The sequence below is a fragment of the Eumetopias jubatus genome, unplaced genomic scaffold (assembly GCF_037043125.1).
Source record: "Eumetopias jubatus isolate StellerSeaLion01/CBP00866 unplaced genomic scaffold, mEumJub1_p1.0 scaffold_12, whole genome shotgun sequence".
In the NCBI taxonomy this organism is placed as follows: domain Eukaryota; kingdom Metazoa; phylum Chordata; class Mammalia; order Carnivora; family Otariidae; genus Eumetopias; species Eumetopias jubatus.
Window position 1 is genome coordinate 4503371 of NW_028274818.1, and position 27272 is coordinate 4530642.

Here is a 27272-nt window from a genome sequence, read left to right on the forward strand (position 1 = left end):
TATAATTTGCTCCAATATACCTTCTGCCCCCCTCTCTCTTTCTTCTTCTTCTGGGATCCCAATTATTCTAATGTTGTTTCGTCTTATCGTATCACTTATCTCTCGAATTCTGCCCTCGTGATTCAGTAGTTGTTTATCTCTCTTTTTCTCAGCTTCTTTATTTTCCATCATTTGGTCTTATATATCACTAATTCTCTCTTCTGCCTCATTTATCCTAGCAGTTAGAGCCTCCATTTTTTATTGCACCTCATTAATAACCTTTTTGATTTCGACTTGGTTAGATTTTAGTTCTTTTATTTGTCCAGAAAGGATTTCTCTAATAACTTCCATGCGTTCTTCAAGTCCAGCTAGTATCTTTAAAATCATCATTCTGAACTCGACTTCTGACATCTTACTAATGTCCGTATTGATTAGGTCCCTGGCAGTTGGTACTCCTTCTTGTTCTTTTTGTTGAGGTTATTTTTTCCGTCTTGTCATTTTGTCTTCCAGAAAGTGGTTGCTTTTCTGTTCAGAGAGTTGTTGCTATTCTTTTCTTCAATCTCCTTGAGTTTGTACGTGTTCAGAATGGTTTGATCCCTATCCAGCTGAATTCCTGGGACCAGACGAAATCGAGGTCTCCTACTCCTCCGCCATCTTGCTCCTCCCCCCCTTTCTTTTTTCTTAATGAGTCTGGCCAAAGATTTATCTACTTCATTTTCTTTTCAAAGAACCAGCTCTTAGTTTCATTGATCTTTTCTATTTTTCTGTCTCCATTTCATTTATTTTGACTCTGATCTTTGTTATTTCCATCATTCTACTAACTTTGAGGTTTGTTTATTCTTTTTCTAGTTCCTTTGGGTTAAGTTTAGATTGTTTATTTGAGATTTTTCTTGTTTCTTGAGGTAGCCCTGTAGGGCTATGAACTTCCCTCTTAGAACTGCTTTTGCTGCATCCCATATATTTGTGGATGTTGTGCTTTCATTTTCATTTGTCTCAAGGTATTTCTTGATTTCCTCTTTGATTTCTTCATTGACCTATTGATTGTTTAGTAGCATGTTGTTTAGCCTCCATGTTCATGTTTTTTTCTAGTTTTCTTCTTGGAATTGATTTCTAGTATCAAAAAAAGATTCTTGATATGATTTTGATCTTCTTAAAGTTGTTGAGGCTCATTTTGTGACCTAACATGTGATCGATCCTGGAAAATGTTTCATGTGCACTTGAAAAGAATATATATTCTGCTATTTGGGGATGGAATGCTCTATATGTATCTATTAAGTGCACAAACCCCATCTGGATGAGAATTCTCCCCCCATTATCCTCTCCACCTCCTTTTAGCCCTGAATTATCCTTACAGTTTTAGTATTATGGGTTTGATTCCTTTCTCAACCCATCTCCATCTCAGTTCAAGATCAGCCTGGGTCCTGGAAGATTCCTAACCTAGGAGCAACTCCTAAAGTCACCTTCCTTCCCAAGGGAATGGCATACAGCCAGCTCAGCTCAGAGGGCCAATTCCACTAACGTCTTTAAAAATGCAGTAACAGCAAGATGGCGGAGGAGTAGGAGACCTGGATTTCGTCTGGTCTCAGGAATTCAGCTGAATAGGGATCAAACCATTCTGAACACCTACGAACTCAACAGGAGATCGAAGAAAAGAATAGCAACAACTCTCTGACCAGAAAAGCGACCACTTACTGGAAGGTAGGACGTGCGGAGAAGTGAATCCGAGGCGATATTCGGGAGGATAGACGGCTGGGGAGGGGGCCTCCGTCGGCCACTTCTGGCAAGTGATAGAGCCGCGGAGCACAAAATTCGATCTTTTAGAAGTCGGCTCCGCTGAGGGACATCGCTCCAGTGGCTAAGCTGGGGGTGGAACCCTCGCAGGACAGTGTGGTCTCAGGACCCTCGGGGTCACAGAAAGACCGGGGGTGCCTGAGTGTGGCAGAGCTCCCAGGGATCGGAGCGGGGAAGCCGGCTGCAGAGACAGAGCCGAGGCGCGGGCTCTCAGCTCGGGGTGGCCATAAACTGTGATCCACAACCCAGTCGGGCCACTGCTCCTGCAGCAGGGACCCAACAAGCGACAGAGCCGGGGAGACTCCGCTTCCTCCCCCGGGAGGAGCGGCGCGGGAACACACCGCAGGGATCTGCTGGGTTTGGAGACTCCACACGGGGTCGGGTGCCAGAGATAGAAACGCTCGGTCACAGGCCGGGTGAGCACGGAGTGCGGCCGGAGACCGGGGACACGGGAGTGACTGCTTTTCTCTGAGGGCGCACTGAAGAGCGGGGCCCCGAGTTCTCGGCTCCTCCTGGCGGAGACTGGGAGGCCACCATTTTCACTCTGGTCCTCCAAAGCTGTACTGAGAGCTTGCAGGAAACAAAAGCTCCCGAGAGCAAACCCAAGCAGCTTGCTTAGCCGGGACCGACAAGGGTGGGGCAATGCCACCCCTGGCAAAGACATTTGGGAACCACGGCAACAGGCCCCTCCCCCAGAAGATCAGCATGAACAGCCAGCAAGCCAAGACCAAGTTTACGGATCAAGGAAAACGGGAGAACTCCAGCGCTAGGGGAATACTGCACATAGAATTCATGGCTTTTTTACAATGATTCATTAGTTTTTCAAAGTTAATTTTTTTAACTGGCTTTTCTTTGAATTTTTCTTTTTCCCTTTTTCAACCAACATTTTATCAATCCCTTTTTTAAAAAATTTTTTTATTTTTCATTTTTAGAATCATATTATATCCCTTCATAATAGTTACCCTTATTTTTGGCATATATATAAGTTCTTCTCTCTTTAAAATTTTGAGATACAGTTTCTTCTAACAGATCAAAATATACCCTAAATCACTAGTGTATGGCTTTGTTCTAGTCTCCTGCCTGATCACATTCTCTCCCTTTTCTTTTTCTTTTTTTTAATCTTCTTTCTTTTTTCAAACAACTTCTTATCAATTCCTTTTATAAAATCTTTTATAATTTTCACCTTTACAGTCATCTGCCATCCCTTCATTGTATCAACCCTTATTTTGTACATAAATAAGTCTTTCTTCCCTTAAAATTTTAGGAGGCAATTTCTTCTAACAGACCAAAATACACCCAAAGTCTAGCGTGTGGCACTGATCTATGCACTAGCCTGATCATATCTGATCATATTCTGGTTTTTTTGTTTTGTTTTGTTTTTGTTTTTATCTTTTTCTTTTTCCTTTTTTTCTCTTTCTTTTTTCTTTCTTTCTCTTTCTTTTCCCCTGGTATCAGATCTTTTCTGATTTGTATAGAGTATATTTCCTGGGGATGTTGTTAACCTGTTAGCATTTTGTTCTCTCATTCATCTATTCTCCTCTGGACAAAAAGACAAGACTAAAGAAATCACCTCAGCAAAAAGAACAAGAGGTAGTACCGTCTGCCAGGGACCTACTCAATACGGACATTAGTACGATGTCGTACCTAGAGTTCAGAATCATGACTTTAAAGATACTAGCTGGGCTTGGAAAAAGCATGGAAGTTACTAGAAAAACCCTTTCTGGAGAAATAAAAGAACTAAAATCTAACCAAGTCGAAATCAAAAAGGTTATTAATGAGGTGCAATCAAAAATGGGGGCACTAACTGCTAGGATAAATGAGGCAGAAGAGAGAATCAGCGATATAGAAGACCAAATGATGGAAAATAAAGAAGCTGAGAAAGAGAGATAAACAACTACTGGATCACGAGGGCAGAATTCGAGAGATTAGCAATACCATAAGATGAAACAACATTAGAATAATTGGGATCCCAGAAGAAGAAGAAAGAGAGAGAGGGGCAGAAGGTATATTGGAGCAAATTATAGCAGAGAACTTCCCTAATTTGGGGAAGGAAACAAGCATCAAAATCCAGGAGGCACAGAGAACCCCTCTCAAAATCAATAAAAATAGGTCAACACCCCGACATCTAATAGGAAAACTTACGAATCTCAGAGACAAAGAGAAAATCCTGAAAGCAGCTCAGGAGAAAAGGTATGTAACCAACAATGGTAGAAACACTAGATTGGCAAGAGACCTATCCACAGAGACCTGGCAGGCCAGAAAGGACTGGCATGATATATTCAGAGCACTAAATGAGAAAAATATGCAGCCAAAAATACTATATCCAACTAGGCTGTCATTGAAAATAGAAGGAGAGATAAAAAGCTTCCAGGACAAACAAAAACTAAAGGAATTTTTGCAAACACGAAACCAGCCCTCCAAGAAATATTGAAAGGGGTCCTCTAAGCAAGGAGAGAGCCTAAAAGCAACATAGACCAGAAAGGAACACAGACAATATACAGTCACAGTCACCTTACAGGCAATACAATGGCACTAAATTCATATCTTTCAATAGTTACCCTGAATGTAAATGGGCTAAATGCCCCAATCAAAAGACAGGCTATCAGATTGGTTTAAAAAACAAGACCCATCCATATGCTGTCTGCAAGAGACTCATTTTAGACCCAAAGACACCCCCACATTGAAAGTGAGGAGGTGGAAAACAATTTACCATGTGAATGGACACCAAAAGAAAGCTGGGGTGGCAATCCTTATATCAGACAAATTAGATTTTAAACCAAAGACTGTAATAAGAGATGAAGAAGGACACTATATCCTACTTAAAGCGTCTATCCAACAAGAAGATCTAACAATTGTAAATATCTATGCCCCTAACATGGGAGCAGCCAATTATATAAGGCAATTAATAACAAAGGCAAAGAAACACATTGACAACAATACAATAATAGTGGGGAACATTAACACCCCCCTGACTGAAATGGACAGATCATCTAAGCAAAAGATCAACAAGGAAATAAAGACTTTAAATGAAACACTGGACCAAATGGACTTCACAGACATATTCAGAACATTCCATTCCAAAGCAACAGAATACACATTCTTCTCTAGTGCCCATGGAACATTCTCCAGAATTGATCACATCCTAGGTCACAAATCAGGTCTCAACTGGTACCATGAGATTGGGATCATTCCCTGCATATTTTCAGACCACAATGCTTTGAAACTAGAACTCAATCACAAGAGGAAAGTCGGAAAGAACTCAAATACATGGAGGCTAAAGAGCATCCTACTAAAGAATGAATGGGTCAACCAGGAAATTAAAGAAGAATTAAAAAAAAATTCATGGAAACCAATGAAAATGGAAACACAACTGTTCAAAATCTTTGGGATACAGCAAAGGCAGTCCTGAGAGGAAAGTAGATAGCACTACAAGCCTTTCTCAAGAAACAAGAAAGGTCTCAAATACGCAACCTAACCCTACACCTAAAGGAGCTAGAGAAAAAACAGCAAATAAAGCCTAAACCCAGCAGGAGAAGAGAAATAATAAAGATCAGAGCAGAAATCTATGAAATAGAAACCAGAAGAACAGTAGAACAGATCAACGAAACTAGGAGCTGGTTCTTTGAAAGAATTAACAAGATTGATAAACCCCTGGCCAGACTTATCAAAAAGAAAAGAGAAAGGCCCCAAATCAACAAAATCATGAATGAAAGAGGAGAGATCACAACCAACACCAAAGAAATACAAACAATTATAAGAACATATTATGAGCAACTCTATGCCAGCAAATTAGATAACCTGGAAGAAATGGATGCATTCCTAGAGATGTATCAACTACCAAAACTGAACCAGGAAGAAATAGAAAACTTGAACAGACCTATAACCATTAAGGAAATTGAAGCAGTCATCAAAAATCTCCCAACAAACAAAAGCCCAGGGCCAGATGGCTTCCCAGGGGAATTCTACCAAACATTTAAAGAAGAATTAATACTTATGCTCTTGAAACTGCTCCAAAAAATAGAAATGGAAGGAAAACTTCCAAACTCATTTTATGAGGTCACCATTACCTTGATCCCAAAACCAGACAAAGACCCCATCAAAAAGGAGAATTACAGACCAATATCCTTGATGAACATGGATGCAAAAATTCTCACCAAAATACTAGTCAATAGGATCCAACAGTACATTAAAAGGATTATTCACCACGACCAAGTGGGATTTATCCCTGGGCTGCAAGGTTGGTTCAACACCCACAAATCAAACAACATGATACAATACATTAACAAAAGAAAGAACAAGAATCATATGATCCTCTCGATAGATGCAGAAAAAGCATTTGACAAAGTACAGCATCCTTTCTTGATCAAAATTCTTCAGAGTATAGGGATAGAGGGTACATACCTCAATATCATAAAAGCCATCTATGAAAAACCTACAGCCAATATCATTCTCAATGGGGAAAAGCTGAGAGCTTCTCCCCTAAGGTCAGGAACGCGGCAGGGATGTCCACTCTCACCACTGCTATTCAACATAGTATTAGAAGTCCTAGCCACAACAATCAGACAACAAAAAGAAATCAAAGGCATCCAAATCGGCAAAGAGGAAGTCAAACACTCACTCTTTGCAGATGATATGATACCGTATGTGGAAAACCCAAAAGACTTCACCCCCAAACTGCTAGAACTCATACAGGAATTCAGTAAAGTAGCAGGATATAAAATCGATGCACAGAAATCAGTGGCATTCCTATACACCAACAACAAGACAGAAGAGAGACAAATCAAAGAGTCGATCCCATTTACAATTGCACCCAAAACCATAAGATACCCAGGAATAAATCTAACCAAAGAGGCAAAGGATCTGTACTCAGAAAACTATAGAATACTCCTGAAAGAAATTGAAGAAGACACAAAGAAATGGAAAAACATTCCATGCTCATGGACTGGAAGATCAAACATTGTGAAGATGTCAATGCTACCTAGAGCAATCTACACATTCAATGCAATCCCCATCAAAATACCATCCACTTTTTTCAAAGAAATGGAACAAATAATCCCAAAATTTGTATGGAACCAGAAGAGACCCCGAATAGCCAGAGGAATATTGAAAAAGAAAAGCAAAGCTGGCAGCATCACAATTCCGGACTTCAAATTCTACTACAAAGCTGTCATCATCAAGACAGTATGGTACTGGCACAAAAACAGACATATAGATCAATGGAACAGAATTGGGAGCCCAGAAATGGACCCTCAACTCTATGGTCAACTAATCTTCGACAAAGCAGGAAAGAATGTCCAATGGCAAAAAGACAGTCTCTTCAACAAATGGTGTTGGGAAAATTGGACAGCCACATGCAGAAGAATGCAAATGGACCATTTCCTTACACCACACACAAAAATAGACTCCAAATGGTTGAAAGACCTAAACGTGAGACAGGAATCCATCAAAATCCTAAAGGAGAACACAGATAGCAACCTCTTCGACCTCAGCCACAGCAACTTCTTCCTAGAAACATTGCCAAAGGCAAGGGAAGCAAGGGCAAAAATGAACTATTGGGATTTCATCAAGATAAAAAGCTTTTGCACAGCAAAAGAAACAGTCCACAAAACCAAAAGACAACCAACAGAATGGGAGAAAATATTTGCAAATGACATATCAGATAAAGGGCTAGTATCCAAAATCTATAAAGAACTTCTCAAACTCAACACCCAAAGAACAAATAATCCAATCAAGAAATGGGCAGAAGACATGAACAGACATTTTTCCAAAGAAGACATCCAAATGGCCAACAGACACATTAAAAAGTGCTCAACATCGCTCGGCATCAGGGAAATCCAAATCAAAACCTCAATGAGATATCACCTCACGCCAGCCAGAATGACTAAAATTAACAAGTCAGGAAACGACACATGTTGGCGGGGATGCGGAGAAAGGGGAACCCTCTTACACTGTTGGTGGGAAGGCAAGCTGGTGCAGCCACTCTGGAAAACAGTATGGAGGTTGCTCAAAAAGTTGAAAATAGAGCTACCATACGATCCAGCAATTGCACTACTGGGTATTTACCACAAAGATACAAATGTAGGGATCCGAAGGGATACATGCACCCCAATGTTTATAGCAGCAATGTCCACAATAGCCAAACTGTGGAAAGAGCCAAGATGTCCATTGACAGATGAATGGATAAAGAAGATGTAGTATATATACACAATGGAATATTATGCAGCCATCAAAAGGAGTGAGATCTTGCCATTTGCAACGACATGGGTGGAACTGGAGGGTGTTATGCTGAGCAAAATAAGTCAATCAGAGAAAGACATGTATCATATGACCTCACTGATATGAGGAATTCTTAATCTCAGAAAACAAACTGAGGGTTGCTGGAGTGGTGGGGGGTGGGAGGGATGGGGTGGCTGGGTGGTAGACGTTGGGGAGGGTATGTGCTATGGTGAGCACTGTGAATTGTGCAAGACTGTTGAATCACAGATCTGTACCTCTGAAACAAATAATGCAATATATGTTAAGAAAAAAAAGAAGAAGATAGCAAGAGGTGAAGAATGAAGGAGAGTAAGTCGGAGGGGGAGACGAACCATGAGAGACAATGGACTCTGAAAAACAAACTGAGGGTTCTAGAGGGGAGGGGGGTGGGGGGATAGGTTAGCCTGGTGATGGGTATTAAAGAGGGCACGTTCTGCGTGGAGCACTGGGTGTTATGCACAAACAATGAATCATGGAACGCTACATCAAAAACTAATGATGTAATGTATGGTGATTAACATAACAATAAAAATTTTTTTAAAAATAAAAAATAAAAAAAAATGCAGCAACATCTAACAGTTCAGGGGTAGAGTGAGAAGTCAGGAAGAGTTCACACACCCAAGCAGCTAGAACATGGTGAAAATAGAAGCAGCTAGGGTAGAGGCTTCAACTGTTCTGCACACAAAGCACAATAAGTGCTTGCAACCTAGACCGTTTGCGGTTGCCCCGTCTCTACCTTAGCTGCAGCCCTACAGAGCTGCTGCCCCACACTCTGGACTTGCAGCTGAGCTTGACTCAAGTCAAGAGATCTGTTGGAAAGAAAACAATAGGGGAAAATGTACAAATGTTAACATCTTAAGGTGAGTGGATAAAATATCCATTTCCTATTTTACCTCCTCACCATGTCCACCTCTCCCAATCAACAGAGTCACTTTAGAAGTGCCTGCCAGTGTCAAATTGTTTTCCCACTTCCTGTGAATCAGAGAATCTAGAGCACAAAAAGTTAGAAAGTTCACATTCTCCATTCCTGTCTTTGGCAATAAACACATTGAATTCTTCCCAAACTGTGTGGAACTGCTCACTTAAAGACTTCCAGGAAAAACCTTACTGTCAGAAAGTGCATCCTGGTATTTTACCCAACCCTCCATGCTTCAGTTTAAACTCCCACGTTCTATCCTCAAAGAAGGTGAAGGTGTGTGGCCTCCTTCTCGGTTGAGGGCTCGTTAAGTAGTTTCCAGATTCTATCTGTTAAAAGTGATGCTGCTCTGAACATTCTTGTATACGTCTTTGGTGTCAATATAAATGTATTTCTGCTTGGTGTGTACCTAGGAGTGAAAATGCTGGGTCATCCGGTATCTTTATGATTCATTTAGATTTTGTCATGCAGTTTTCCAAAGTGGTTGTACCAATTTACACTCCCACTGGAGGTTTACAAGATTTCTATCTGCTTTACATCCTCACCAGCACTTGCCTGTCTTCCTTGATAGTTTTAGTCATTCTCGTGGGGGAGGTAGTGGAGTTCTATTTAGTTTAAATTTGCATTTCCACAGGGATTTATGAAGTCAAGCTTCTTTTTCTATGTTCATTTGGCACTTGGATATCTGCTTTTGTAAATTACCTATTGAATTATTTTGCCCATTTTTCCAATAGGTTGTCTGTCTTTTTCGTACTGACTTCTAGAAAGTCTTATATTCTGGATATGGGTCCTTTCTCAGCCATGTGTATGGAAACTATCTTGTCACCCTGTGGCTTACCTGTTTACTCTCTTACTGGTGCATTTTAAGGAACAGTTTTCAAAATAATAACCTGACAGTCTTAAAACCTCAGATTCAGAACTTCCAGCCCATTCTACTCTGACCTCATCAATCCCTGAGTGCCTCCTGAACTGATGGTCCTATGGACCATTTTCAGGATTCCACTTTTCCACCTCATTGCAGTGTACAGACACATTTCTCCTTGGATAGGAGGCAAATTTGGAGAATTGGAGGTCACTCAGGGTAGGGGATGGATGATCTTAGTGTTTGCAGAACTGTGCTGCCTTTCAAGCTAAATGATGCTGAAATCACACAAATTCTGGCAGCCTCTGTATCTTTCCATAGCCTTGTCCCATCTTGGTTCATTAGCATGAGATTTTCGAAGCCACGGAGAATGTTCAAAAGTGCTTACTAGTAAATTACTTGATTCCTTCGGGCATCATGGTGAAGAAAGTTCACCTATATAATACCCCTTCCACCAAAGAGGAAATACTAATTTGAACTTCTAAAGTTTCTTCCCCACTTCCTCTATTTAGTGTATGAGGCAGCAACACCACCCACATCATAGGGGTCACTCACTTGCACCTGGGCCTGTGGCTTAGATGCTCTTCCCTCCACACGAACTTTGCATCTGCCTTTATCTGGACCTATGTCCCTCCTCTGTGCCAGGACAGACCCCATGTTGCTCTGCAGGATTGTGCTGTTCTTCGGTAAGTCACCAAGCGTGAGCTTTCCCTCTTGGGCACCAAAGACTGTAAGTCATTTATGGGACTTCTCATTTCACCTTTCTGGATTCAAGTGGGTTTTATGGCTGGAGCTTGAAATGAGTGTGTGCACATGGGTGTGCTTGACAGAGATGTGGTGTGGTGGGGGGCCTCCCTGATGTTTCCTATCCCATTTTCCTTGGTCCTTGGAAGGGCAGGCTTTCAATATCAGAGCTAAATTAGGGAGGCAGAAAATCACATTGTGAGGCCCAATGACATGTTTACCCTGTCAAATAAGATGAAATTACTCATCAGGCTGTCTCAAAAGGAAAATGAAGTTATAGAAGGAAAGAAGGCTTTGGGTAGGGAGTGGACTGGAGGGATCAGGGAAATGGAAAAAGGCAGTTCTGTGCATTTTGTTCAGCAATAGGAAATGGGCTTTTACAAAAAGATACCTTGTCATGAAGCCTCAGTGTTTTCTTAGAAGCAGTCAACCATGACCAGGCTTCTCATCTGGTCAAGGGGCTTTGCTCTGAGTGTCCAAAGCCCTTTACAAACTGGCCATCCCCCTTCTGCCTATGTCCTTTCTCTGTCGGGGATGAGGAGGATCTGTTTTGGGTCTGACTGGTCCTTGGGGAAGGTCTGAAGGATCAAATCCATTCCCCCTGATCTATATCTCTCTCCTTGACCCACCTCCCCAGGGACCAGTCACCCATGCCAGCGATGGAAAGCCTGCTCCTCCAATAGTAGAGAATTATGGGAGTGGGGAGAGGGTCACTAGGCCCCCCAGACTCAACTCAGTCTCAGCCACTATTACCTTCTACACTTAGAAGAAACAAGTCTGGGCAGAGTCACACTTGATGCTTGGGGACCCCAGAAAACCAGCCTAAGATGCTGGAACCCAGGGCTAGATGTGGAGAAACAGAGTTACCCTAAGTGCAGAGTTGCTATTTCCTCTTAGATATGGGCAGAGACAAAGAAACAAGCACTGAAGTCCTGCTTTGTAGTGCGTAATGTATCTCATCTAACCTTTAGAATCATAGGGCAAGTATTTTTCTATCCCTATTAAACAATTGAGGATACTGAGGTTCAAAAAGTTTATGAAACTTGCATAGAATTACCCTGCTAGCAAGAGTAAAACAGACATGCAAACCCAAGTCCATTGGTGCTTTCTCCATCCCACCGTGATACCTCCAGCAGGGCTGTGGTTGGGTTCTAATCAAGTAAGACCGGAAAATAAAATTCATTTCAAGTTCCTGGTGGGGTATGTTCACACAACAAATGGTGCCTATTACTATTATTGACTATCAGAGATTCAAGAGGCCAGGGGCCCTGACGCTGAGCGTGCTGGTACACGGCTATACACTAAAGGTGTATTTGAAGTTTAGGAGCTGAACCTTAATTTTCTTCTGAGCTGAGCATTAGCTAAGTTCAGTGCCAAGACTGGAACCCACCCTGTGTAGACGCACACACACCTATGACAAGTATCTCAGAGCTCCCACAACACCACCTCTCCCTAGCACCATGGAAGGTACAGCTTGGCAAAGCAGCATGCTCCAATGTGCTAGAGCTCAGTTATGAGCTAGTCCTTCATGCTTTGCTGAAACCTGCCTCCCTGTTCTCTCTCATTCCCATGAAATAGTCCCACTTCTGCCTGAAGTCTCTCCCCCTTTTTTAAGCTCCACCCATTGAATATTGGAAGACCACTGTGTGCCTACTCTGCTGTGTCTTTCTCAGATAAGTATCCCCCGACCCCTCCAGTGGGGAATGGTTTCTCGGCCCTGTTCATCATCCTGGTCTGCTTGGTCTCGATGCACCTGGTCAGTCGGCCAGGAGCTGGGCCTTCCCCTCCTCCCCACCATGGCCTGACTAGCGCCAAGATCGACCGGGCTGCCGTCTCCATTGTCCGGGACTCTGTTTTGTGGCTTATGCAATGGCTGTGTCACCACTTCATCTTCAGCCTGTAGCAAACTGGGGTCCACAGTCCCCTTTGTAGGAAGGGCTGTAATGCAGCCCCCGCCCCACTGCGCTGCCCACGGCCAGCTAGCTTCATCACAGACACTGGCTCTGCTGGCACAGCTCCCAGGTGTCACAGCTGGACAGCAGGTCATCGGGGCCTGGGGACACGAGCTCATCTGAAGTGTCCCTCTGCTCTCTGGATGCCTTCTCTCTTGTAGGCTTCTGTGCTCTCAGCCCTGTTTACTCACCACTTTGAAGCTGCAGAGGTGTTTTTCCGGTAAACAGGGGAAAGAAGAGGGGCATCACTACATTGCAAGGTTTTAGTCACCCTGAGGTCAGGCCTTCTTTCTGCTTGCAGTGAATGCAGTCACCACGTTTCCAGGGAGTGGGTCACTATACGCAACTGCTCGGTAAGGAAGAAATGACTGTCACGCTTCTTATTGTATAGGCAGAATCAGGAATTGAAGGCTATTGGGATCCAAACAGTGTATCCAAGTTCACACAGAAAGAGATGGATTCATGAGTCAAGGTCAGGTCATGTGATTCCAAATCCTGCATGCTTCCCACTACACCAAGCTCAGAGGAAAAGATGTATTTAAGATGGGGCCGGGGGGAGATGGAGGGATGGCAAGAAAGACTCATCATTCTGCACACACTGAAAGCCTGTGGTTGAGCTAGCCCAAGCTGAGCAGAGAAGTGAAGCTGAAAGCCTCTGTCTGGGTCCCAGGCCGTGTGGACAACAAGGGTGACAGCATGTGAATCAACAAGCCAAACGGCCGCATCTCAAGCCCCTGGTGAGAGGGTCTTCCCCCACCCCTCCCAAGGCCACTCCCACATTTCTCCGTCTCTGCACAGCCCCTAGGACGGGTCAGTGTGAAGGACACAGTAGGGCCTGAGGACAGCTGGCCCAACTGTGTTCGGCCCTGTGACATTCATTGCTTCACCCCTTGTCCCAAAGTCTAGAACACTCTCCACCACTTCATGTCCGGCTGTGCCCCTCCATCCCTTGGGCTACTCATACTTTTAACCTCATCTATCATCATATCGTGGCCTGGCCTCTCTTCCCAGGCCACTTTGCTCCTCTAACGTTCATTCATTTAAAAGCATTAGGGGCAGGCACCTGGGTGGCTCAGTTGGTTAAGCGTCTGCCTTCAGCTCAGGCCGTGATCCTGGGGTCCTGGAATCGAGCCCCGCATCGGGCTCCCTGCTCCGCAGGGAGTCTGCTTCTCCCTCTGACCCTCCCCCATCTCGTGCTCTCTCTCTCTCTTTCTCATTCTCTCTCTCTCTCAAATAAATAAATAAAACATTTTTAAAAATTAAAAAATTTTAAAAAAAGCATTAAGGGCACCTGGCTGGCTTAGTCAGGGGAGCATGTGACTCTCGACCTCACAGTCATGAGTTCAGGTCCCACACTGGGCATGAAGTCTACTTAAAATTTTTATTTTTAATTAAATAAAAATAAAAATTCTGCTCTGAGCCAACGTGGCTCAGTCAGTAGAGCATGCGGACTCTTGATCTCAGGGTCATGAGTTCGAACCCCATTTAAGTGTAGAGCTTACTTAAATTAAAAAAAAAGCAATAAAGCAAAAAGCATGATTAGGTCAATTACATAAAAATATTTTGGGGCACCTGGCTGGCTCGGTCAGTAGAACATGTGACTCTTGATCTCAGGGTTGTGAGTTCAAGCCCCACGTTAGGTATAGAGATTACTTAAAAATAAAATCTTAAAAAATAATAATAAAAAGATAGATAATAGATGATAGATAGATGATAGATAGATAGATAGATAGATAGATAGATAGATAGATAGAAGCATCAGGGGCACATATAAAGGTATGCAAACAGTGTGATGCACTGGCCTGTTTGTCATTCCCTCACTGATCGAGATGGCAGGCCAGGTCCCTCAGCCTTTAGTGATTCCTCACTTCCTTCATCGGTCACTTCCATGCTGGACCCTCCAGAGCTCTGTAGACAGATTGGGCCGCCGGACTGCATGGTCTGCCTTTGCTCTCTGAGTTCTGCAGGTGCAGATAGGAGCTCGGACCCACCCGTGCAAGGGTCCACTCTTCTGGATCCTGCTTCATGTGCCCTGCCTGCCCCACATGGCTGGGCACAAAGGAAAGCCTGCAAGTGTTTATTCAACAGAGGCTTGTTGAACACAGACTATTCCTGGCACAGATCCTAGGCATAGGTGACGTGACTGTGAACAAAACAAGCAGAGTCCCTGCTCTCGCAGAGCTTACATTCTACACAGAGGGAGACAGGCGATAACAAGTAGGCAATTTAAAGAATAAGATAACTTCAAATAGAGACAAGTGTTCTGATGACAATACAGTGGGGTGTTGTTAATAGTGATTGAGGAGAATTCTTTCAACTGGGGGTCCCAGAAAGACCTAAGGGTGTGACATTTGAACTGAGATAGGGCAGAGTATTCTAGGCAGTGGGTCCAACATAAAAGCTGAGTGGCTGGAGATGCTGAGGGCCTGGGGGGGCTGGGGAACTGAGGGGCTGAGTGGCTGGGGGCTGAGGGGCTGGGGGGGCTGGGCATTTGGGTAGCTGGATGGTTGAGTGGCTGAGTAGCTTGGTGGCTTGGTGGTTGGGTGGCTAGGTGGCTGACTGGCTGGGGGGCTGGGCGGCTGGCAATTGGGGGGCTGAGGGGCTGAGTAGCTAGGGGGCTGGGGGGCTGAGTGGCTGAGTAGCTTGGTGGCTGGGAGGCTGTGTGGTTGGTGGCTGGATGGTTGATTGGCTGAGTAGCTTGGTGAATGGGGGCTAGATGGCTAGGTGGCTGGTTGAGTAGCTCGGTGGCTGGGTGGCTGGGTGGTTGGGTAGCTGGGTGGTTATGTGGCTGGGTAGTTGGGTGGCTGAGTGGCTGGGGGGCTGGATGAGTAGGTGCCCAGGGGGTTGGGTGGTTGGTTTATTGAATGGGTATGAGCACCCATTCCTGAGATGACAGGCCTCCTTGTGAAGGAGGCTTTCTGCTCCTTACCCTAATTCTATCACTCTGTTCTCTTGCAGTTCCCTGTGTTGGGCAAAGTGGTGAGTCTCTTTTATGTCTTTTCCAATTCCAAATATGTCTCTGGGCCAAAGATTGATTGATGGGCCGTTGGGTCCCCTGGAAACATCTTCAGAGCCGCAGACTAGGCCCATTCCTCAGGAGTCCTGGCTGATGCCCAGGCAGAAATGAGACCTGGGACCCCACTGGGCTCAGGCTGAGGATAATTCTAGGTGATTCAAGTCCCAGCAAATGGCTCTGGGTCTCATCTTATTCCCTTATAGCTGGCACTGGCCTTTGTCTCCTCCTCTCAGAGTGTCTCTGAAGCTCCTATATCCCCCACTGACCAAGGCCCTGGACTCCCTCCCGTTCCCTGTATGTTCAGAGAAGGCAGCTTTGTCCCTCCACTACCTCTGCCTTCCAGTCCATCCTGACCAGCATGGGGCTTTCTGTCCAGTAGGAAAAATGCTGGCCTATGAATATCTTGACCGCCAAGGACATGTTCTATGGTGCCAGTGGGATGAGGGGGTGCTGGACAGAATTCAAACCCACGTGGGCTCCATGCTGCTAGAAAGAGCAGCAGCAAAAGCAAGGCTCAACATTCAGTTCTGTGTGAGCCTGCAGGGGTGGGGGCGGGTCCTAAGGATCCAGAGAGACCCAGGCAAAGGCAGGCTATGCTGGGGCCTCCCACCCATTCCTCCTCATTGCTCTCAGCTATCAGGCCTGGCTCCTGAGGCTGCCTGGGACCACTGGTGTCTGGCTTGTCAAAAAAGTACGGTCTGGGGACAGGCCCAGCCTGGGACTGCCCTGCAGATGGTGCTGGGCCCCCAGGAGCTCATCTCTTGTCCACGTCAGGCTGTAGACTGCATTTTAGGAATGAGGACAGACAGAATGCATTTTAAGAATGAGGACAGACAGGACAGATCCCTCCCCAGGACAGTGGTGGAAATGAAAGTCCCTGCAGGGGGGTGGGAATGGGGGCTGGGCTGGGAGAAGGTTGACAAGGAAAGCAGAAGGAGCAAGCCCGGGGGTGGGGGGACACTCCCCACACCCTCCCCCCAGCTTCTGGCTGGTAGGCCGTGTGCAGTTGTCCTCAGAGGTGGAAGCAGCACAGAGTTGCCCTGGGGGAACAGGGGTAAGTAGCCCGTCTGGGGGGTGAGAATTGGGTCAAGAGGAAGGAGGTAGAACAACGATGGAAGGAATTCAGCTCGACCCAAGCTTGGAGATGTTGGAAGGGCAGCTGGAAAGGAGCCAAGGAGGAGGTACAAGAGAAGAAGACCAGAGAGAAGGTGTGAGGAGAGCAGGGCAGGGGAGTGGAGTGGACTAGAGAGAAGAGGCAGGGGAGAGGAAGGAGGGGAAAGGAAAGCAGAGGACCAGCCCTGGTCTGGCACGAAGGCCTGGGGGACGGGGCGGCCACGCAGGTGCTGCCAGGAGCCTCCATCCCCAGGGGAGGCCAGAGGCTGGAGGACGGAGGGAGAAAATGGGCTGATGGGACGTGCGGCTCCAGGATGACCCCGGTCTTGTGTCTCACAGGCTGGTTGTACCTCCGAACCTTGCCAGACCCCGTGTTTGAGGGCGACATCCTGATTCTGCAGTGCCAAGGATGGAAGAACATAGCCCTGTCCCAGGTCCAGTTCTACAAAGACAGGAAATTACTCCGCAACCCGAAGGCCAAATGGATTCTGCACGTGGGGACAGCAACCCTGGAAAGCAGTGGCCAGTACAGCTGCACTGGGAAGGTGAACTTCATCCTGCACCTGGGCACACAAAGGTCAAAGATGACCACGGTTCAAGTCCAAGGTGAGTCACCAGCTTCGGGGGCGTCGGGGGGGTGTGGGGGCTAGGGTGCTGCTCAGGGATCTGGTCTCTAGAAGTCAGCAGCCCTCCCTCTGGCTGCCCCTGATGCCGGGCTGACCACAGAGCCCTGAGATGTCCACCATGCTGTCCAAATGCCCTGCCCCCGCGGGGTACATCTGGACCCCGGGGAAGGAGGGGGATGCCCTGGGCCACGGAAGCACCCTGAACCAGCCCAGCCACTCAGTCCCAGAGACCCTGGGCCAGACCCTTCCTTTCTGGGGACCAGATGCCCTACAAGGCCCTCTGGCTCTGGCTCAGGATACCCCGAGGGGCTGGGGTGTAGTCATGGGATGAGAGGTGGGTCCTGGGAGACAATGGCAGTGTCTGTCATGGGGCACGGGGCTGTGGCCTGGGATGTGCCCTAGCTTAGACCCCCGCCTCTGGGGACCCAGGGTTCGGGAGTTCCCCCTGAGCCTGGGCCTGTTCCTCCCCAGAGCTGTTCCCGCCTCCAGTGCTGAGTGCTGTCCCTTCTCCCGAGCTCCGTGAGGGGAGCCCGCTGACCCTGAGATGCCAGACGGAGCTGCACCCCCAGAGGTCGGCCTCGAGGCTCCTCTTCTCCTTCCACAAAGATGGCCGCACCTTGCAGAACTGGGGCCCCCACTCAGAGCTCTGCCTCCCAGAAGCCCGGGAGGGAGCCTCTGGGCTTTACTGGTGCCAGGCCACCCCTGAGGGTAGCAGGGTCCAGAAACAGAGCCCCCATCTGGAGGTGAGGGTGCAAGGTAAGTGGGGAAGAAGGGAAGACACTCTCCAGGGATATGGGCTTCAGGTAATGGGACCCCTGGGCCTGTGGGGAGGGGTCCCCAGGGGAGGAGGGGCCAGGGGCCTGGGTGGTATAGGTGAGCCTCCCGCCCCGTGTGCTGCCCCAGCTCCTGTGTCCCAGCCTCTGCTCACCCTGAGACCCAGGTCCACTGGCCTTGCTGTGGGGAACGTGGTGGAGCTCCTCTGTGAGACCCAGAATGGCTCCCCTCCAATCCTGTACTCATTCTACCTGGACGAGAAGATCCTGGGGAACCACTCTGTTCCCCATGGAGGAGCCGCCTCCTTCCCCTTCACTGTGATGTCAGAGCAGGATGCTGGTAGCTACTCCTGCCAGGCGGAGAACAATGTCTCCAAAGAGACAAGTGAGCCCAGGACACTGTCCCTGGATGGTATGTCTTGTCCCCCACCCAGGCTCTGAGCCTCAGCAAGCTGGCAGGGGTCAGGTCTCACCCCTCTGTGTACCCCCCACCCACACCCTGCACTGCATGAGTGAGATGGACCCTGCTTGGGGTATCTGCCCACTGAAACTGGAGGGAAAGCATGAGATCCATGGGGGGCAGGGGTATTGTACATGGTCATCAGTGGTGTTGCCCGTCCGTGCTGGTATCCTCTGGACCATCCCTCATTCCATCTACAAGGCTCCTTTAGGCCACACGGTTCCCCCTGATGCCAGCCATTCTGCCTCCTCTGTGCCCGTCTGGGGTACATTTCTGAATTTCATCCTCAACGCTCATGGTCACCCCTACTTCATCCCTTAGGTCCTCGGGGCTTGCCTACCCTCACCAGCAGCCCCTGGCTCGTTCCTTGTCTATCTGTGAGCCTGCTTGGTGTGCTGGTCATCGCCACTGCACTTGTGGCTTACTTCAGACCCTGGAGGAAAACTGGTCAGTGAACTTTTTGACTTTCTTAGTGGCCGAATCCTTAAGCCAGGCACTGCCCAGCCTTTGGAGAGCCAGCATCTGAGGGGACCAGCTGCTCCTCTTTGGGGTCTGGGTGGGAGGAGGGACTTCTCTTTACATGTCACACAAAGGAGCCCACGGAGGGACACTTCCAGCTTCCAAACACACACACACACACACACACACACACACACACACACACACACACAGTCTCACATGCCCATAGTCGCCCAGAGATGCGCACAAACACATGACCGCACACTTGGGCTTAAACAGAGGCACAAACAGAGGAATTCTTACCGGCCAAACTCAAAGCACATCAGAGTCCTTCGTGTTTGAAAGACAATCTGGCTGATGAATATGCCAAGAAAACCCCAAGCCACCCACACTCTGTCACACCAGAACTCTGCTAAGCAGAGGAGAAAGAAGGAATGGGAACCCCAGTGAGCATCTGCATGCTTATGAGCACACACCCATCTTGTCCAGTGCTGCGCCTGAGGGAGTGCTCAGTGGAGGTTCACTCATCAGAAAGGAAACATGGCGGAGACGACCCAGCAATGGCCTGCTCCCAACACTGTCTCCTAATTCTGTGACCTTGGGCCCGTTCACTCTAGAAGTCATCAAGTATCTCCCACTTGGGGTTATTGTGAGGGTTTCAGCTAAGGAGATGACATCTACCTGATACCTAAGTGTTGGGCTGGCATCTGCCGGGGTCTTGGTACAGTCTCCCTCTAGTCTATGCGGATTCCAGACCCTGCTCCTCTCCTGTCCGGTCATGACGATGAAGGAGGAATGGGGGCTCCCGCTGCAATCACCTTGGTGGCTCCCCACTTACTCCTGTTCTAACCCTTCTTCACCTCGGGCCACATTTAAGGGAAGGGCTTCCCATGCCAAAGCTTTTTGGTACCAGCTTATTCCTAGTCCTTCGAACCCACCTACAGAGACTCAAATCAACCCCACCTCCTCCCCCTGCCCCCGGGGGGAGAGGAACAAGAATAAGACATCATTATAAATATCATTCCTATTTTCCACTTGCCAAGGGAAAAAGTCATGGCTCTCGCAGACCACCGAAGCTAGGTTTTCTAATTCAAGTTGGCAGCTCCCTCTGTTAAAGACTTTGTGGTGAGTTTTTCGGGAGCTGGGCCGGACTACTCTGTGAGAAAGCCTACCCAGTCATGCAGTCAGCGTGTTCCTCCCTGAGCGCCTGCCTGGCCCCCTGAAAGGGCCTCTCCCCAGCCCTGGACCCACTCCCCTGCCTTACCAGCACCCCAGTCAGGGCTTGGGCCAGCCTCCAACTTCCTCTCCCTTTTTAGCAGTCTTTGTCCAACAAACCTTCCCTCTAGGCTCGAGTCGAGGTTCTGCGCAGGCTACCTTGCTTTAAATAACCTGTACGGTAGGAGAAAGATGGAGGCCGGTCCAGAGCTAGATGGGGAGGCAGCTGGAGTAGCAGACCAGCAACTGAAAATGTGTGACTTCATCGCTGCATCTACAATAAAGCCTCCTTCTAGTGGCCCAGCCATTTACCTGGCCTCAGTAACATAGGCCCCTCACTTCTGGGTCAGAGCATTAAAGACAAAGCAACACAGCACAGCTGTCTCCCTCTCAGCCCCAGACAAGATGGCAGGGGAGCAGTAACCAGTGAAGGATCCTCAAGAGGAAGAAGCCTCTCACAGGGAACGAAAGAACACCTCTCTTCATGTGGAGGCCCTGCTGCTGAGCAGCCCACACGCCCCCCACCCAACCCCCACTGCCAACCTGGGAACAGCTGGGCTCCATTGTATTAAGGAACCTGTCTCTCAGGAAAATAGGGCTCCTGGTGGCAGTCTTGGTTCTCTTATCTCAGAAACTCAGAGGTGCAAAACCTTGAGAATGTCACACAGGCCTAATTCCAAAACTTCACAAGAAAAACAGTAGATCAACAGCTTCGTTACTCACACCCAGCTCTGGAAGACTCTTAACCATCTCCAGATAGCATGTCCACTCCCTCAACAAACAAAAAACGTGCTACCACCAAAGATATTTGACAGCTGTATCTCTGAAGGCAATTTGCAAAACATTTTGGCCAACGATGGTGTCACTAGCACCATATTAGTCACGCAAGGGGCCCACTTCCAAAGTAGCACTTGCCTAGGTGTGCCCACTGTGGTTTGTTTAACAGTGTTCACACCCTGCATAAAACAGAGGTCCATCAAATTCCTGGAGCTCTTCAGTAAACGGAGACTCAAAAACACAGCCCTAACGAATGAGCACCAGGGGATATTTAATAACTGGGAGTTTCTTGGAGTCTCTGTAAATGCATTCTTGGTTTTACAGGAAGCACCATTTCCACCAATCCTGCCAGTGATTCTGGTGCCTTCTTGCTATCAATGATAATAAACATTTCTTGGGCACCAGGCATGAACCAAGTGTTCTAAAATCCATGTGACCCAATCCCTATCCTAGGAGATAAGTTTTAAAGTTCTGGGAGCACCTGCTTTCACAGAGGCAGCATGCTAGTGGAGAAAAAGCACATAAACCTGGATTAAGAGTCTGTCCCTACCACTTACCTTGTGTGACCTTGGAGAAGTCCCCTCTCCCAGCCTCAGACACCTCATCTACATATGATACTATGGCATCATAGTATCAACCTTTGCAAGATGGTCACAAAGAATATCAGGCACCAAAGAGTTAGGAAGAGAGGTTTTTTTTTGCCATCCAGCTATGTGCTGGTCACTGGGTTAGGCACTGTGCTGTGAAGTAGACATTGTATTTGAATTCCCTGGCCAAGTGTCTGGCACATAGTGTGTGGCCAAAGTTACTAGCTTTTCCTTTTTCTGAAATGCAGCCTGACTGGTGAGTCTGGGCCCTCTCCATGCAGGAGTGTGACCCTTCCTTTCTGGCCCTGCTTCTCCTAGTTTATGATTCCCATGGGGCCATTCTACCCTCTAGGATATGTTTCAAAGGAAACATCCTGTAAAAATTAACCATGTCCAGACTTGTAAATTAGCCCTCATAAACAAACCAGCCTCAGACCTCCAGCAGCCTCCACTGACTTTCTTTCTCTCAGACTCTCTACCCCCACTGCCCAGCCTGCTCTCTGAAGGATGCCTTTGTATCTCCTAGGGCCCATTCCAACCCAGAATCTGCCCCCAGCCCCAGGTGGAGAGCAGCACCCACTGTATGGCAATGGTAAGGACTTGCAGCAGGACCATGCATGGCCTGTAGCTGAAGACCGAGAAAGGAGTCTGAGGGGGAATGAAGAGAAGGAAGCCCTGTGAGCCCCAAGTCTCGGGAACCAGTCATCGGGGAAGGAAGTAGATGGCTTCTGGGGAGAGTGTGAGGGACCAGTATTCTGAAGCTGGTGGAGGGGCAGGGAAGTAGGAGGGAAGGCCGGCGTCCAGAGGGAGGGTTAGAAGGGTTTAGACCAACGGTTGGCAAACTCTGGCCCATGGGCCAAATCTAGTCCACCAAGTACTTTGTAAAGAACAATATATATGTATTGTGTATGGCTGTTTTTGCGCTACAGAGCTGAGACTGTATGGCCAGCAAAGCCTAAAATATTGACTCTTTTTTATAGAAGAAGTTTGCCAACGCCTAGTTTAAACAAAGTCAGGGCTGGTAAAGCTGCTAGAATCTGCTATGGGGGCAGGCAGCTTCCACCAAGATGGATATTCCACAGTAATGACTGCCTCCCACTCCCGGTTACCACCATGACAGAGCCCCTGACTGGCTTCCCTCCAGAGGTGTCTTCAGGACACTGATGTCTTGAGGTGGGAGAGCAGGTGGGTCCTATTCAAGCCTCATTTCTTTTTTTAGTCACTTGGCCGAATGAGAATGAGGAAGATGATATTTACTCTTCAATGATTATAGTCCCAAAGAAGAGTGAAGGTGAGTGATCTCAAACCAAACTTGACATGTTTGCTAATGTAAAACGGAAGTTTTGGGCCTGGCTTGAGGTAGTTGACTACTATTAACATTACTGTTTACCATAACAACAACTATCATTATCATCTCTACAACCACCACCACCTCCACCACCACCACCAACAACAACACCAATACCACCACCACCAACACCAACACCACCAACACCACCACCAACAAAAACACCAATACCACCAATACCAACACCATCAACACCAACACCACCAACAACAACACCATCAAAACCAACACCATCAACACCAACAACAACAACAACACCATCAACAACAACAACACCAACAACAACAACACCATCAACACCAACAACAACAACACCATCAACAACAACAACAACAACAACACCATCAACAACACCACCAACAACAACACCATCAACACCAACACCACCAACACCAACACCACCAATATCAACACCACCAACACCAACACCACCATCTCCACCATAATGACTACCTTCAATATCATCTCCACCACACCACCACCTCTGCCACCCTACTTAGAATGTTTTTTTGCCTTTTTCTGAGCACTGTGAAGGAACAAAGAAAAGAGAGAAAGGAATGATGCAGTTTGTCTTGCCCCACAGTATAAGTCTCAGCAGGACAGTCCCAGCTCTGAGAGGAGCCAAGAAGACCATGAGCTCCAACCACAGATACCAGAATCAGATGGCAGGGACGGGGAAAGGCTAGTCCTCTCTCCCATGGAGAGGGGCCAACCTGGCGTCGTGGGAAGAGTATGAGTTTCTAAGTCAGTCAGACCTGAGTTGAAAACCTGACTCTATATACTCACTGTGCAACTGGGCAAGTTATTTAAGCTCTCTGAGCCTAATCTATGAAGTGGAGATAATGCCTACTTTGCAAGACTATCATAAGTTACTAGGGATAGAACATAGGTTCTAGATACCTTAAAGATTGTCTGGTGTGTCACAGGTGTTCAAAAATGAAGCTTTTTGTTTTTGTTTTTGTTTTGCTGAGATTTCTATTCCTGGCTTTAAAATGGGTTTGAATCAGCCTGGGGTTTCTGCTCCCTGCCATGAAGGGCAGTAGGGGAAGTGGACAAACAGGGAGTCTCCTGGGCTCAGGGCCACTTTCCCCAGGACCCAAGCATTGGTGGGCAGGTAGGAAAACACATCCAGGCACGGTTCCTTCCAGAGGAAAGTCACAATTAGAACTTAAACACCAGAAAGTAAAAAAGAAGCCAACTCTAAATATGTGGTTTTCATGGACAAAATAAGGAAATGTGGCTGTTTTAATCCTAGCACGGCAACAAGGCAAAGGCATGATTCGGGGCAGGGCGGCCTGCTCCCAGCTCCTGCTTGCAAGACACAGGCTTTCACTTAGGGGAGGGCAAGGGGGTCTGAAACCCAAAGGCAGGAGAGGCCATTGTATTCCAAGATGCACAGGAAGGGGATGCTGGATCTGCTATCCTTGGGAGAATGCTTCACGTTTGCAAAGATTTGATATTCACCAACAGTTCCCCTTCTTATGGATATGACCCTGGGGAGTATTAGCCGCTCTGAGCCTCCGTTTTCTCATCCCAATTTGAGAAGGAAATAGTCGTCCCTACTTGGCAGGATTGGTGTGAGATTAATATAATAAATACAATCCTCGCACCTGAAGGACTGCCTGGTGCATGGTCGCTGTCTGATGTCTTGGACACGTTCATTTCTCTTGCTTCTCACCATCATCCCTGTGAGGCAGTCACCGTTACCACCGCCTCCTTTCTCCCTGGCTGGGGAAGCTGAGGTCCCAGGGCTAAAAGGCTGGCCTGCAGTCACACAGCTGGGCTGTGGTCGAGCTGCGCAGACCCAGGCCTCCTGGTTCCTGGGCCCACCTGCGTTCAGATGGCAGGTGAGGGTCCTGAGAAGGGAAGCGGGGGAACAGTGCTCCCTGGGCTTGGGGAGGGGGGACAGCAGGTGCACAGGTGAGCCAGACACCCTAACCCGGGTGTTTCTCTTTCCCCCACAGCCGGGCCTGCTGAGTCAGCCTCGGGGACCTGGGTGAGTTGGACCCCTGCTCTTCCCTCCCCCTCTGTGTTACATCTGCCTCCTCATCCTGACCTGACTCTGCCACAGGACACTTCTGTCATCTACACCGAGGTGAAACACTCGAAGCTTGGTGAGGTTCCAGCCAGGGGACCGAATACAAGAAGCAGGACCCACAGAGTTGCCCTTGGTAACTTCGAGGAGGTCCTCTACTACTGATGGCATCCCCCCAACACCACCCACCTGAGGCCTCCAGTGCTCCCCAGGAGGCCAGCAGAGACCCCAGTCCCTTCTGCAGGTCTCCAATCCCTGAGCCCAGCAGTGAGGGAGCCCGGCGTCCCGGCCAGGGTTCCGAGGAGACTCGAGGAACACCTAAATGATCTCTGGGCTGCCCTCTGAGTGGAAGAACAGGAACATGTGGGCAGGGGCATCCCCGTTCACACATGAGTTCCAAGCAGTGGACCAGACACGGAAGCCACAGATGTTTTCTTGCACATGAGTGGAAGGGTTGGAGTGCCTTCTCTTCAACATTTGTAAGGACTCCCTAAGGCGGCCTCAGTCCCCGTGCATGGGCTTGGCCTCTCCCTGAAGGAGAGAGCTAGCCCCCGGGCAGCTCTGGTAGAGCATTTCCAGCTTCCAAGCTGCCGCTGAGGCCCCTGAGTGACCACAGGGCTAAGGACCTCTCAGTGGCTCGGGGAGACCAAGAGTTGGGGGGAAAGGCCTGGCCCAGATAATAGCACAGAATTCTCAACCCCAGAGCCAGAGCCCCCGTCCCAGGCACTGAGAGCCCAGCCTTCTCTGCAACACATTTCTGCTCAGACCCCTTCCGGCGACCAGGTTACCAAAGTTGCTGGAACTGAGGCTTGCCCAAAACCCCCATTTGTAGAGTATATCAGAACACTCACTTACCCCTCATGTGTTTACCAAGATACACACTTGTAGAATCTATTTGTTCATAGAAGTGTATCAGTTTGTTTCATACTATTCACCAAAGCCGATCACTCATAGTGCCCGATGGTTGGTTTGGTCCTTGATACTGAGGGTTTAGTCCTGGTAACTAGGAGGATTAGTTCTCCCTGCTCCTCCTCCCAGCCCTGACCCTGCAGGCCCCTGCTCCCGAATCACAGAGTGAGGTCCCAGTCACGCTGCTGGATGTCACCGACCCCACCCACCTGTCCTGGGAAGAGGTCCACGTCCTCCTGCCCACCCAGAGCTCCCACCCAGGTGCCCCTGAGCTGCCCACAGCCAGCATTCATCCTTGAGCTTAATAGAAATGCATCCACTCAGACTCAGACCCAGACCTGCTGAATCCTGATCTGCATTTAAGTAAGATCTGTAAGCTGTTGGTATGCACATTAAAGTTTAGAAAGCCTGGTCTGCCTCCAAAAGACACTTCATGAGAGTACCTTCATCCACTCGCCTTTGGGAACATCACTGGATAAGACAGAGGGCCCAGAGAACTGCTAAGACAACCCTCGCTAGCATTTCTCAGCTTCCCCGGGCCTTCTCTTCCTTCCCATTTCCCCACCTGAACTTCCTCTTCCTTAGCCTCCTCAGCTTCCTCCCCATCTCTCTCATCACTGGTCCAGGCCATGTCCGGAAGACATCAGGGCCCCTCCCCTTCATTTCTTCATCTGCCAGGCTGGGAAGCACATGCCAGGTCATCTAGAAGCCCAGGGTCCTCGCTGGTCAATCAGGAAGCACCTACAGAAGCCAAGCCTTGCCACGCCCTCTATAAACAATCTGGCCCCTTGTAAAGAGTCAAGTCAAAGAGAGGACAGCTCATGAAGGAGACACTGATGATGGAGAGCGGGAAGAAGATTGCCCTGCCAGTCACCCCCGTGGACCAGCTCCTCCCTGAGCATTCACACCACCCACCCCCTGCCCCACACCAGTGACACTGGCGCCTGTGTGTGCACGGTGTTTACCAGTGCAGGGTGGGATAAGTGGAACAGTGAAAAGCAAGAACTTAGAAACTTTTTTTTTTTAAAGATTTTATTTATTGGGCGCCTGGGTGGCTCAGTCGGTTAGGCGACTGCCTTCGGCTCAGGTCATGACCCTGGAGTCCCGGGATCGAGTCCCGCGTCGGGCTTCCTGCTCGGCGGGGAGTCTGCTTCTCCCTCTGACCCTCCCCCTTCTCATGCTCTCGGTCAGAGGGAGAAGCAGACTCCCCGCCGAGCAGGGAGCCCGACACGGGACTCGATCCCGGGACTCCAGGGTCATGACCTGAGCCGAAGGCAGTCGCCTAACCGACTGAGCCACCCAGGCGCCCGAACTTAGAAACTTTTATAGCAATCTGACAGAGTAATACAATCATAAAAAAATAGGGCTTATATTTTGGATGTCTCTTTTATTTCTTTTTTTAGTAAATTGCTTTTATCGTATTCTACAGAAGTATAGGTCCACAATGGATTCAGA

At 48.0% G+C, this 27272-nt stretch overlaps 1 protein-coding gene across 1 annotated transcript; it reads left to right on the forward strand.

The window, feature by feature from the left end:
- Positions 1–10342: 10342 nt before the first annotated feature.
- FCRL6 (Fc receptor like 6) lies at positions 10343–26228 on the forward strand. The gene is made up of 9 exons (XM_088029051.1): positions 10343–10489; positions 15458–15478; positions 16968–17234; positions 17726–18010; positions 18158–18439; positions 18809–18934; positions 22052–22117; positions 22745–22816; positions 24838–26228. Exons 1-9 carry the CDS (start codon positions 10429–10431, stop codon positions 25071–25073), a joined length of 1416 nt encoding a protein of 471 aa, XP_087885177.1. The 5' UTR covers positions 10343–10428; the 3' UTR covers positions 25074–26228.
- Positions 26229–27272: the final 1044 nt, after the last annotated feature.